General features: G+C 42.7%; 1 protein-coding gene across 5 annotated transcripts in view; it reads right to left on the minus strand.

The window, feature by feature from the left end:
- Positions 1-429: 429 nt before the first annotated feature.
- shf (Src homology 2 domain containing F) overlaps positions 430-13,885 on the minus strand; it is a gene marked incomplete at its 3' end in the record, with an annotated part of 102,635 nt that continues 89,179 nt past the window's right edge. For all 5 annotated transcript variants that reach the window (XM_083900729.1, XM_083900731.1, XM_083900728.1 and 2 more), the window contains 3 exons: positions 9,393-9,567; positions 9,140-9,259; positions 430-616 (listed from right to left, as the gene is read on the minus strand). In XM_083900729.1, coding sequence (XP_083756855.1) covers positions 430-616; positions 9,140-9,259; positions 9,393-9,567 — 482 coding nt within the window. The remainder of the gene's footprint in view (positions 617-9,139; positions 9,260-9,392; positions 9,568-13,885) is intronic.

Genomic DNA, 13,885 nt, shown 5'->3' on the forward strand with positions numbered 1-13,885 from the left:
TTCAAATGTTGTACCTTTTTTTTTTTCTTCTTTTTTTGACTGTTAAGTGCCAGAAATCAGCTCGAGGGTGAAATGACGTCCATCAGTCTGTGACTTAATAAAGCGGGTGGACTTTTATAAATAAAAAAAATAAAATAAGAATTACAGTACAATAAAAATAATAAAGAGACTTCTGCAAACACTGAGTCTGTAAGTGTGACATAGTAATGCAGTCGGCCTGGATTCCGTCGGCCAGTGAGGTGAGTCAGGATCAGCAGTTTGGGGACGCCCACCGCTCTTCTTCCCCCCCCATGAGCCTACGGGGTTCAGCCCAGAGGGGCGGGAAGAGCAGAGGAGCCACCGGGTGGTCCAGTGAGTGCTGCAGGGGTGGGGTGGGGGGTGTGTGTGTGTGGGGGGGGGGGGGCTGATGCCTGCAGGTGGCCCATAGCACTATAGTGTCCTAATGGCTACAGGGTAGAGCAGGGACATATGTTCGGCACCCTTGATAGGCAGCTTGCGGCTGGAGTAGAAATGGATGATCTCGGGGACGCTGTCAAAGGGGCAGCTGTTCTGGCCCAGGATGTACTTGTTCTCCTTTGTCCGTGACAGCTTCATGTGCATGAAGCCCTGGCTGCTCCTGGAGACACGGGGAAGACAAGAGGACAAGGGGCAGAAAACATGTTGTTAGTTTGTTAGGCTGTCGACTTCTCGAGCTGACGTGTTGTTTTCGGCTTATAACCGAGTCTGGTGCAGCCGTGACGGTATCCAACTGTTAGAAAAAGTATTGGCCTGCAAGAGAATAAAACTAACTCCCATAACAAAATGTAGGCTGTTAGTGTTTCAGACATTAAAATAGGTTAATTAGGGTATTTCAGCATGGTTTTAGGCTATTCTTTATATATTTTTGTTTTTTCCCCATGTGTGTGTGGGTTTTCTCCAGGTTCTTCAGATTCATAGACCGTCAACTTTATCGGAGTACATGGGTACATTTAGTTTTCTTTCAATATGAAGTTTATTTAGAACATTTTTGGACTGGAAAGGGGGAGTGAAGTATTGTTTTTAGTGGCTCTGTGTGTCTGTGCTTCCACACTTGTACTTGCCAATATAACCAATAGAGGCCGCCAAAGGCTTGTTGCGTGAATGGGGTGAAGTCTGCCATCTCTGATTGCCTTGATTTGTTTTTTTGAAGTGACTGCACACTTGGTTATAATGAGTTTAAAGCTCCTCCAGTCATTTTCCTTTCCACCACTTGTTCTCTCTTATCTTCAGTTCGCCATCTCTAACGATCATTTATGTTATGACGCGGGATAACGCGATCTGTGAATCTGAGTGACGAGCTGATTGCTGCGTTCAAGTGTCGCCGTTTGAATTGGTTTGAAAAGTTAAACACATCCTTCAAATTGTGAGGTAGAAAAAAAGCCCAAGCCCAACCCGAGATAATGATATATTAGTAAAAAAAGTATAACACTGAGATGGATGTGAATGTGACGGACATTGATTTTACTTTCATGAGCCTGATGCTAGTGCAAGAGAAGGTATGAAGAAAGGTGGGAAAATACTTCATATTTCAATATTTCCCCAGATAAATAAACACTTTGACCTGCTTATGGAGATTATTTATTTATTTACACATCTATAAAACAATGTCTGAGCAATTCATCTGATATTTGAGGCCAGAACGAAGCTGGTGGATCGACCCCCCAAGAGCCACACAAACAAACAAAAACACACAATTTAGAAGAGAAAAAAGCATGTAAGAATGGATCGGACTTTAATATAAAGAAAACAGATCATTCCTCCTCGACAGCCCATTCCTCGTTTAATCCCACAGCAGTTGCTCCCGGGAGTACGTGACAATATTCTGAAAGGTGGATTACGCCTGATAACTTTGGAGCTGCCTGGGGGAGGAGAGTAGAAGGCTGACTGCTTAAGGTTCTGGGTTTCACATCCCAGAGCACAAGGGCATTGCTAATGAACCCTCAGGATAAATCACTTAAGCTGCAGCAATAAATGCACAGCAAATTAAAAGCTCTCTGTGTTTCCAGAAGCCTCTGATCGATACGTTTTTACATCTTGCCAATGATCTTTAGATGCAGAAGCAAAAAAAAAAAAAAAAACGGGCTGATACGAAGCTAATGATCCCTATATCCTGCTTTTTAAAATTCACAGTTTTGTTATTAATACGTCATTAGCATAATAGCTAAATACAATGCAAATGCTGAAAAACACATTAGCATAATGGCCTTTTCAATCAGCGGGGTTTGACTGCTGTAGGCACAGACACTGCTCACTCACTTGCTGCAAATGTCTTTAATCAGCTCACAAATATTAACTCATATTATAGTTCATGCATGGAGTTTACATGTTCTCCCTCCGTGTGTGTGCGTAGGTTTTCTCTGGGTTCTCCAGTCCAAAAACCTGCAATATGGGGATTAGGTAACACTTTAGATTAGGGAACATATTCACCATAAACTAGGTGCTTACTAACATGCATATAAGAAGCATACTAGCCCTTTATTAGTAAATATTAAGCACGTATTAACACCTTATGTAGGAAAAATCTTAATGTCGTAATAGAGGTAGAATAAGGTTATGTAGAATAAGTGTTAATATGTGCTTAATTATTACTAATAGAGGGCTAGTATGCTACTTATATGCATGTTAGTAAGCATCTAGTTAATGGTGAATATGTGTTCCCTATTCTAAAGTGTTAAGGAGGATTAGGTAAATTGGATACTCTAGATCAGCGGTCCCCAACCACCGGGCCGCAGACCGGTATTGGTCCGTGGGTTGTTTGGAACCAGGCCGCACAGAAAGAATAAATAACTTACATTATTTCCATTTTTATTATCAGGGTCTGAACAATGTTTTATTTTGAAAAATTACCGAATTCGCTGGCCAGAGTGTTTGAATTACGAGAGCCGCTGCAGAGATTTCTCGCAGAAAAGAAGTCACCGCTGGCAGCACATTTCAGTGACAAGGAGTGGGTCGCTAAACTCGCTTACCTGTGCGAAGTATTCAGCCTACACACCTACACAAAAATAAGTAAATGAACTAATGGCCAAGACCGCAGACCTCACTCACTCGCACTCGTTACGCTCTCTCTCTCCCGCCCACACTCTTGCCGCATACTGATTTTGATGAACAACAAACAAATGCTGAGTGCTGATCAATAGTTTTGTGCAAGCAATTTAAGGTCCTGACTCTTCCCAAATCCCAAATATGACAGGATTCATTCAGCGATTGAAACAAATATATCAACATTAATGAAACGTTTACAGCTTTTTTGTGTATCTTATTTTGAAGGCACGGTTAAGCGTTACCATATCGGCCAGAGAGCGTTAGGGGGGCGGTCCGTGAAAATATTGCCTGACATTAAAAAGGTTGGGGACCGCTGCTCCAGATTGACTGTAGGTGTGAGTGTGAATGGTTGTTTGTCTCTATGTGGCCTTGTGATGGACTGGCGACCTGTCCGTGTCAGCTGAGATTGGCACAGCACCCCACCCCGCGACCCTCATGTGGAGGATAAAATGGTAGAAAATGGATGGATGGATCATATTGGAATTTTGCCCTGTGTTGTATAATATTTGGAAATGTCCAGAGAACAATACAATCGCGTTTCTATGACAAAACATCAGGTGAGCGCGAGAGCGGTGCGGCGTTATCGGAGAGATAGGACTCACAAGGTCAGCAAACACGATGAATGTACACAAGGTGATCAGTGAAACAAAAAGAGATATTGTTTATTCTATCAAGCATGCAGGAATGTTAAGTGTCGCAGCAACAGATATTTTTGGTTCTGTGGTGATCAAGACTGTACCTTCTGTTTTCCCCTCATATTCACGTGTGCGTACGCAAAAGGCGAGCAGACACAGCGACCGCCGATTTTGAGGTGACTAAATATACATCCTCGATGTAAATACAGTATATGTAAATGTTTGCGGCTGTGTCCATTATCTGTGATGAATGGGAGTGGGAACTGGGCCTTTGGCACCCAGGCATGTTCATTCTTACTTATCTCGTAATTGCATGTGTACGGCCTGCGGTTGTGTTCTCTCTGTGTGCCTGATGCACGGAGAGAGAAACCAGCACAGAGATAACAGTGAAGTGTGAAAAAAACCCACACTGGGTTCAATTTGGGGGCATCTGTCATGATGAGAACACGGTTAAACCATTAATGGTGATATGTGGCTATACGCTTCTTTTTTTTTTTACCTAGGTGAATTGTGTAACCGTGTGTTCTCTGCATGGCAAAAATGGAGCGTATTAGAAATGTCTCACTGAGGTTTGAAGGACAACAACTATCAGCATTCTCAATTACTGTGCCTTTGATTTCAATATTTGAGCCTGTCCTTAATAAAAATAATCATGATTTGCTGCAACGCTAACATTCTGTAAGTGCTGCCTGGAGAGCTTATTTAAAAAAACCAAAAAAACAACAACACACATTATCTTCCCTTCTAAGTGCATTTGGTGAATCTTCATTCTGAGCACTGAGAGACAGGTATCAGGTTACCACAAAGCCACACTTAGAATAGCAAACACATCAATAACATCGTTTTTAGATTCCCTACTGGCTTTCTAGTTGGTGTTTTTGGGGGGGAGCAGCTTATCATGTTCCAGACACAGGAGTCGGGGACGACAGAGCGATACAACAGAGCTGCTGATAAAACCAATATAAGGCTATTTTTGAGAAGACAGGTCTTTTGTGGTGTTATCACCCCCCCTCCCAGTGTGTGTGTGTTTCTATTGTCTAATCAGGATTAATCTCCGCCGGGGAGGTCCTGCTGTCCTGTCTGTGGCGGAGTATGACTTTGATTTGAACCTAAAAGCAGGAGCAGCCCCGACGGCAATCGCCACTTATCTCGGGCCGTCTACATATTGAATTGCTCCATGAATGATGCTCTCAGTGTTATGAATCTGTGGCACCGGTCTAAAAAAAAAAAAAGGAAGAAAGGAAACTGAGACAAACTCATCTGCCAAAGGATAATGACTCTTGGCAGAAGCGATGACCTTTTTAAGCATTACTGTGCATCAGATATCCTGCGCTCTCCCACTATTTCATATAAATACAAATTGAATTAGTCTGCCCAGGACAATCCTGACCATTCTGGGGAAAGATACGACTGATAAAAAATAATAATACTGTTAGTGTAATGCAGTCTGGCTCATATGTTTAAGAAAGAAACGCTGTCATCTATATAGGTTGAGTCTGGCTGACGGATGAAATGAGAGCAGTGGAACAAAAAGGATTTTATAGAGTAGCTTAGATTTATGTTCTGCAGAGTAATTAAACTAGTTCGTGTCAGGAAACAGGAAACCAAATCTTCTGTGTACAAAACCCAATAAATGAGTTTTTGAAAAAGGAATACAATTTGATTGGCTTGGCCTGTGATCCTCTCTGACTATTCCTCTGCTCAGCCAGTGGAAAAACCCAGGATGACACGGAGAGACTTGTGAGGTGAGTTTAACAGATTTCAAAGCCCTCTCCACAGGATGACAAAAACAAGAGAGTTAAGGAGACAGAGGTGGGTAACAGGTGAGGGACATGGAGAGAGAAAGAAGCTGCTATGGAGGCCACAGCAGACCAGGAAAAAGCTTTCCGTCAGGCCTGAGTACTCTCGAGACTCGGGGCCTCGCAGCACTGTCTGTCTTTATTAATAATGCAGTACACATACGTGCCACCTGACGACCTTATACATTTTTCAGCAACCTCAGCCATGGAAGATATTCACCTCGGGTCCCTCGCTCATTTTCAGTGCCGTGAGAGCAGCAGGCGGAGCTCAAACATCACCTCCAGGCTGCAGCGATGTGACACCTGTCATTCCCACGAATCGGCCCACTGATTGTTTCCTGACCTTGATCTGATTGACGCCAAAGGCATGAGATATGAGGCCCTGTGACACCCAGGAGATGCCACGTATGCATGCAGAGAAAGGTTGGGGGAACAGAAACTTTGGGGGAAAACCTTTTTCGGGATGTACCGATAACACTTTGTGTCCGATACTGTTCGATATCCGATATCGATATTATTCCAATACAGTCATTTTAGACCATTTATGAACTATGACGACACAAATTTTGTGCTGAGTCATTTCAAAGACATCATTCTCCAACTATGTAACAAAAAGACGAAATAGCCCAAACATGACTCAGCTATGCAGTAAATGCTTTTGCTCTTTTTTCATTTACATTTTTACAGTCTGTGCATAGTGAAGCCATATATAGGATTTTTGGATTGTATCGGATCTGACATTTTTATCCGTCCGATACAGTGATTTTGACCAATATCAGATCGATATTGATTCCCATCCCTATTTTTTATAACAATAATTTCCCCACTCAAGATGTCTTTTTTTTTGAGAAATGTGTAAAATTTGTAAAATAAACATGTGTAGCAATGGAGTCCATTAAAATCATGCCATGATTTAAAGGAGAAATATTATACCCTATTTCTACAAGTTAACCTAGTTCCCTGGTGTCCTAATGAACATCGGTCGGTTTTGAGTGCCTGTCTCTTTAAACGCAAATGAGATATAGGAAACTACGTCACTACATCACTGAGGCTCCGGCAGCTAACAGGAAGTTAGCATTTGGAAATTTGCAGACCCCAGCTGGCACATCGCCGTCATATATAAAATGTATCCACTGGACATGTAAATCCTCTCAGGCTGGAAGTTTGCGTAGAACTCTGTGCTGCAAGAATGTGCAGCCAAGAATTGAACACCTCCCGGACTTCAGCTCTTCCGGATACTATCGCCCTCGCCTGCACTCACGTTTTTAGGGATAAAGCAGAGCTCTGCGAGACAACAATTCCAGGAATGTATAATTATGATGTCACAATGAGTGCAGAAGTCAACATCGCATGTTTTATCTCCTGTACTTAGACTGAGGCGGACCACAAAAACATGAGTGAGTCATCTTTTTTCACAATTTGCCTACTCATAGGGCCTCCAGAGTCCCAAATATAAGTATTAAAATTATTAAGTTGATTTTGCATAATATGACACCTTTAACAATTACTCCTTCTAGGCTGCATTCTTTGTCATATAATGTTGCATCATTTAGCTGCATCCAAAAATCCATATTTTGTTATCGCGAGGCCTGTATTGGGATATGTATTGTATGGCAAGATTCTTGTCAATACTCAGAAGTCCAGGTCATGCTTTTTATGTCAGATGATACATCTTGGTCACAGCCAGTGGCTGATTGGATAGAAGTCAGAGTTGCCAGTGAGGCAGAAGAAGAAGAAAAAGAATCAGAAGAAGAAGCAGTCACACAAACACAAGCACATGATCACTCACTGAGACCTGCAGTTCGTCGGGCAGTCAGCTACAGTAGCATAAAAGAGAACTGGAGCGGTGAAAAGTAGTTTGCTTCCCCTGCCAAGATACACAAGCCCGCAGCTACATTAGCTCTGTTGTAACAGTCAGGCTAATCCATGTCTCTCAGCATATGATTGTTTCTATCTTACATGAAGGTCGTCACCAAGCTGGGGAGATTTTTCTAAATGTCGTCGGTTGAGCCCGTCTTGTAATATAAAATGGATTTGTAGGTTAAGTCATAGTGAAAAGAGCATTTGTTAACAAAGATACTGAGTTTTAATAACAAATGCATGGATGTAGAGTCACATGGCTTTGGCAGCCTGCTCCTGACAACTGATAGAGGTGACAATCATCAAATAAAACCGACCTGCACATCTCACGTTTGTCAAAAACAATAGGATGTGACTGCGCTGTGAGCCTTCAAGCTAACCTCTACCAAATGTCACAACGGACTAAACCAATCAGTGGCTGCTTTGAAGTCCCTGCTGCGCGTAGTGGAGATGGGGAGTTTAAAGTGAAGGGCACCAATTTACTGAGACCTGGGCACATCAGAAAATGGAGGATCTGACACTGTCATAGGGGATACGAGGGGAGGTGGAGGACCACGGACAAATAGGAAGTCGGTGGAAGATGGGGGTCAGAGAGGTCAAAGTTATTACAATGTTCAAAAAAAAACAGAGTCAGCATTTAATTGGGGCACATGTACACAAGGACCTCTACAAGAAAAACATTAGAGTGTGTAATCCACCAGTCAGTTTTGACACTTGAAATTATATCAATATCAGGCTCTTTTTTAAAGCCAGTGCAATTACTTTTTAACGAAGCTGCCACGTGTACTAGTGTGCAATAATATGGTACAATATGTTGCGCAGTAGTAGGGTGCCGAAATATCGTTGCGAGTGTAGAGTGTAGAGGGACACTGGGGTTAGAGCAGGGGTCTTAAACTCAAATGACCTGGGAGCCGGTCAAATGATAAAAAGTCTAACTTTTTGAGAAAAAGACATTAAAATAAATGTTAAAAAGTGTTTTTTTTTTTAGATGATACCATAAATAGTTGAATACCTTGTTAATTTAAATGTAATTATGATGCAAACTGAATCCAGAAATAAAAAAATAAAAAAAACTTAATATTAAGTGGCAGGCCGCATGAAATTGATAGAGGGCTACATGCGGCCCGCGGGTCGCGTGTTTGAGACCTCTGGGTTAGAGGTTCCGGTGTCTTGTGTCCGTGTACCTGGGGATAGAGGAGACGCAGGATGCTGAGCTTTGGTAGGGGGTTTCAGACGAGCGGATCGGGGGGGGGGGGGGGGGGGGGGGGACGATGACGACGTAGCCCAGGCTAGAGCCGGTGATCATAATCACTTTCTGTTGTGCACTTAAAATTCAAGGTATTCGCTACGACTGGGTATTAGTGCCTTAATATTAGTGCAGATTTGTTAAAATGAGGAATTGTACTTTAGAATAGGTTTCACAAACCAGCACATCCGCATCACATTTTATCAAAAGTATCAGGACTGATAAAGATGCACATTATAAAACGTGCATAACATGAACAAGGATAACAATTCCCATTGTTACACACGGCGTCGGAGTACAGTATGACTTTATTCTCAAAGTGTACTGTAAAAAAATGCTTTCTCAATGTGGCCCTTATTTTTTTTTTTTCACATATGAGGTTATTATGTTAACGTACAAAGAACTTTAATAAAAGCGTTCCTCCACTGTGTCAATGTGACGAGGTCATCAAACGACGCTTCTATTTTATTGACAGATAAGTAGACCTGCAAAAACGAAAAGCCATTAATGCCCTGATCGGTAGTAATGTCTGTCCTTACTTGAGGGAGAGGGAGTAGTCATTCTTGCTGGTCTCGCTGTTTCTCACCAGGTAGCTGGCCTCCTTACACAGCCGGAGCAGAGACTCTGCGTCTGTTCGGCTGATCGCTCCGTGGTACCAGCTGCAGCGAACCATGGGAGAAAGAGAGAGACAGTAGGAGGAACAAGCACAGAATAGAACAAAGTAATTCAAACAACTGGACAAACTCACTCAGGAACATAAAATGGAAAAAAGAATGGTAGGACCTGACTCACAATTGGCTTTCCAGGGGCATGGTGGGGTCAATACGCTCCCCTAGAGAGGAGCCGCAGTGCTCCAGCGATGTCATTTTAGTGTTGACCAGACAGCTGCTGGAGTGTCGCTGCAGCGGGCGAGTTTTCCCATCCTTGGTTGGAGACATTCTAGACTTCTCCACACCATCGAACTGAACTGTAATAGAAGAACAAAACATCAGTTGAAAGATGATTCTGGCCTGGAAATGATTGATGATTTTCCAAAAAAGCATCAACTACACCCTGACAACACAGCATTAGGTAACACAACAAAGTCAAGGAGTGTAGTTCAAGGTCACTTGGAAATGCTAGTGTGCTTCACAGGAAGGAGACATTTGTATAAGTTACGGGGTAAACAGCTGGGAAATGTTTGGACTGGAACCGATCAACACACACACACAACGCAACACACAAGTCACCGAACTGAACGTGTGCACACACACTGTGGGAGGCACAGATCAATTCTTCACTGTGTCAACATTCCAGTGACAGCAATTATGCAAACACACACATACAAACGTCCTCCAGATCATTCCAACAATCAAATGTGTGTATAAATTCAGGTGTGTATAACAAATACACACACGTACACCTGAAAAAAGTTAATATGCCATATGTGGACAAACACACACATCACACACACACACACACAAACTCCCACGGACAAGTGCAGCAAGTTAAACATTAACATGGCTTTTCTAAACTCTCACAGTTTACTGTGGACACAACAAGCTCTCTTGGCAACTCAGAGGGATGGTGTTTGTTGGTATGCGGGGGCCGGCTGTGACCTCTGCTCATGACGTGACTGACATCAAGGTCGTGAGGCAAATTCACAGCCAATCAGCACGCAGAGGAAACAAAAAAAATGTGAGCTTATTTACAACAGCAAACATGAAAACGAGAGGAGATAATATTCATGAGGACAGGTGAAGATGGCAGAGGGTAATGGAGGCCAGAAATAATGAAAGTGGAGGTTCACATACAGTATGTCCATTCGTTCATTTCTCAACCACTTTATCCTCCACATGGCGAGCTGGACCAAATCCCACCTGACCTCCCATTTTCTCTCATTCAGCCATCACTGTGATTTATGTCACAGCACCATCAGTTTTGGTAAGACCCTTTTTTGATCCACTGACGTGCTTCTAAAACAAAAATGGAGGCTCTCTTTTCTACTTTCTACACCAACTGTATGACAAGCTTTTAGCTGGACATTGTTTGCTTTGAGGCTAAAGGTCAACATATCAACTCCAGCAACACATGGTTAGCAGTGCATCAACAATACACCTTTGCATCACAGTTTTCCATCTAGTGTTGATGACTCTGGCTGAACAGACACTCAGGCACTGAGGTCTTCACAGCACGTCAATGGAGACGGCCCTGCTGCAACCGTCTAGACTCTGTGATTCAGTAAGAGGGTTGCATTACGCCGTACATTACGTGTGTGAGCAGCTTGCCAAGAGCTCCTGTATCACACTGAGTGGAGGAGGTCTGATATTATCAATCAATTAAGGTTACAGGAGACAACATCGTGTCAACACATTTGACTCCTGTGGCGACATGGGGAAAACACGTGAGCGTTCTTTGGTGCTGTAAATGCAGCGGTGCACACTAATGGTGACAATGTCTGTGAGAGAAATATGTTCGAAAGTAAGTTTAATGTTGTTTACAGGACGTTGACCTGTGGAGGATGTGATACCTGGTGTCAGAAGAAAAAGTGTTTATTTATTTAACCCTTTAACACCGAGCATATTGCAGACGACACGCTAAGCGCACTTTGTGGTTATTACGGTAATGTCACTCGCGATGTTGCAATGGCCTGTTTTTGGGACATTGAGACACAAATTCAAACAAATTTTATTGACCTCCGCCAAGGAGGTATACGTTTTCGCCTGAGTTTTTTTGTCTGTTAGCCACATAACTCTAAAAGTCACAGACGGTTTTGGATGAAATTTTCAGGAAATGTCCACAAAGGGACCAGGAACAAGTGATTACATTTTGGGCGTGATCCGTAGATGCTGTGCTCCGGCAGGCTGTATTTTGTAGGACTGAGCTGCCTTGGCGGAGGTCTGCGCTCTCCGAGTGCTTTTCTAGTTTTACATATGCTTTATACTGTTCAAAATCTGTTGTTCGTGTATAACTATAGTGTTTGTTATAGTTATGTATTTATTTCAATTGTTAATACACTATTTTAACATGCAGTAAATTGCTAATAACTGCCACATATTGAACGTTATTCTGGAAAAATGGGCAAAAGCACTTATTTTCTGGCCCTTTTATGGTTAAAATAAGCAAAAAAGAAAGTCCAGACGGACATTTTGAGGCTTACATGTTTAAGGATTAATTCTCCAGATCTAGTAAGTATCAAAGTATTTTGGTTTGTTTCAGTGATGTGCCATGTTATATGAAAGTATGGTACTTAATTAATCTGCAGAAATATTTACCCAACACTGTTTACATCCACATAGATATGTTTAACATTATAAAATATAATAAGTTCCAAAAAACGTACTTACTACTTTTGGTAAATATAAAATGAATGACCTCACACATTACATCCGAGCTGGGTTAAGAAAATAACTTTATGTTAAACTTTCTTCCTTCTTTCCTAACGCAATAATCACTTCCAAATTCATCAGATTGATTTTGTGACTTTCTGGAAGACAGACCTTCAATTACAAAATTAACTTCCATACTTTTATACTCTGAGATTTTGACTAAATTAAAGGATCAGTCCACGCACTACGAAACATGACAGGGGCAGGTAAAGAAATTGATTCAGTGTTGTGTTGTTTCACCTCCAGCCACCAGGGGCTCCCCTTCACCTCCCCACTCAACTGCAGAGTGAACTCTCCGGCCTTGCGTTCACTGATGCGTTTCCCTAAAGATGAACTTGTGTAAGTGATTCTTCTCAAATGACTGCCACTATCACTGTCATCTTGGCTTCTGCACTACCGTTCATTATCGAGGCTACAGCTGAGCCTTTACAAATGACAGCCAAATGGTTCTGTTGCATTACAGCTGGGTAAACTGTGACTCTGACCGCACACTAAGGGAAGATGATGAACTTGAGCTTCACTGCGTTAGGGGCCCGATGCTCCGACCACAGGCAGTCAAATGAGATGAAGCCACTGCTGCTGCGAGTAAGAAGTCCACATGAAACACAAAGTCATCAGTTCTTTAAATAAACTTTTGCAGGCGGTCACTTTGTTCTGTGCGTGTACTGACTTGTCTGGGAATACAGTGCCAATAACATGAGCATACAGTACGTGTGTATGGGTGAGAGATAGCGTTTCCATGGAAACTGACCAGGGGGACATGCACGTTTGCTCCGCTCATCCCCGTCAGCGTTGACAGATCACAACATGAAGATGCAGAAAATTGCTCTCTCACTCACTCCTTCCTTCACTTCCAATTTCTCTTTCTGTTTGCATACGAATGTCTGGCCTGGTTTTTCTGTCCTCCACACTTTGTCTTTTGATCTTTGCGTCACGACTCAACTCATTCCCTGTGTGTTTGCACATCAAAAACTAGAACAGATAGAGAAAAGGAAAAAGAGAAATGGGCAGACAGAGCAGTGACATGCTTGGTCCTAATGCAGGACTGACGTGTCATAAATTCTGCTTATTCCTGCGATAAAACTGTCCAACTTTACTTTCTTACATTCAAAAACCTGCCAAATCCATCACTTCACACTTCCAATGTTCCTTTCACTCGCCAGAACTCTAAAGGTATCTGTTTTTGTGGCAGAAGGATAATCACCGTTATCTCGGTTTCACCGCACATTCCATATCTACAGCCCACTAAACCATCTGCCAGACCGCAGCTCCTCGCACATCCATCCCTTCTAATTCCTCCGTCTGCCTGAATTCGACACAATCGCTTCTTTATTTGACCTTGATTAAACCCTCTTTCCCCCCTCCGTCATGTAAACAGGGCTGAGTGGCAATTCTCTGCAGACCTCACCCTGTCAACCTTTCCTGTCAGAGCTGAGACTTCAGAGGCAGAGTTCTAAAAAAGGGGGAGTATTACCTTGAAGAGAGTCTGCCAATTCAACAAAAGTCTATAGTTCCATTTTGCTCAAGTTCAAACGGCATCACGTCAGCCACGCCACCGGCTCTAGCTCCGGAATATCGCAAAAAAGATGACGTTTTAAGGCTGAACATCAAAGGGGATTGAACCCAAACTCATTCAAGGAGAAACATGGCCCCGAAAGGAGATTGACGAGAGGATTGGGCCACAGGAGGACAAAAAGCTCTGAGAGGCAGCTGAAGAGAGACAGGAGTGTGGCCACATAAATCCAAGCATCTGCGTGTAAGGTCGCCAGAGTTGCTGCTTGTGGAGTGCAGCAAAACAGCTAATCTGTGTATCAGATTGAGCCGTCAGTCAGACGGTGACTACACACACACACACACACACACACACGCACGCACAGATTCCTTGTTATAAATTAAAAACACAGTGCGTCAGAAAGG

The sequence above is a fragment of the Microchirus variegatus genome (assembly GCF_963457635.1).
Source record: "Microchirus variegatus genome assembly, chromosome: 14".
In the NCBI taxonomy this organism is placed as follows: Eukaryota; Metazoa; Chordata; class Actinopteri; order Pleuronectiformes; family Soleidae; genus Microchirus; species Microchirus variegatus.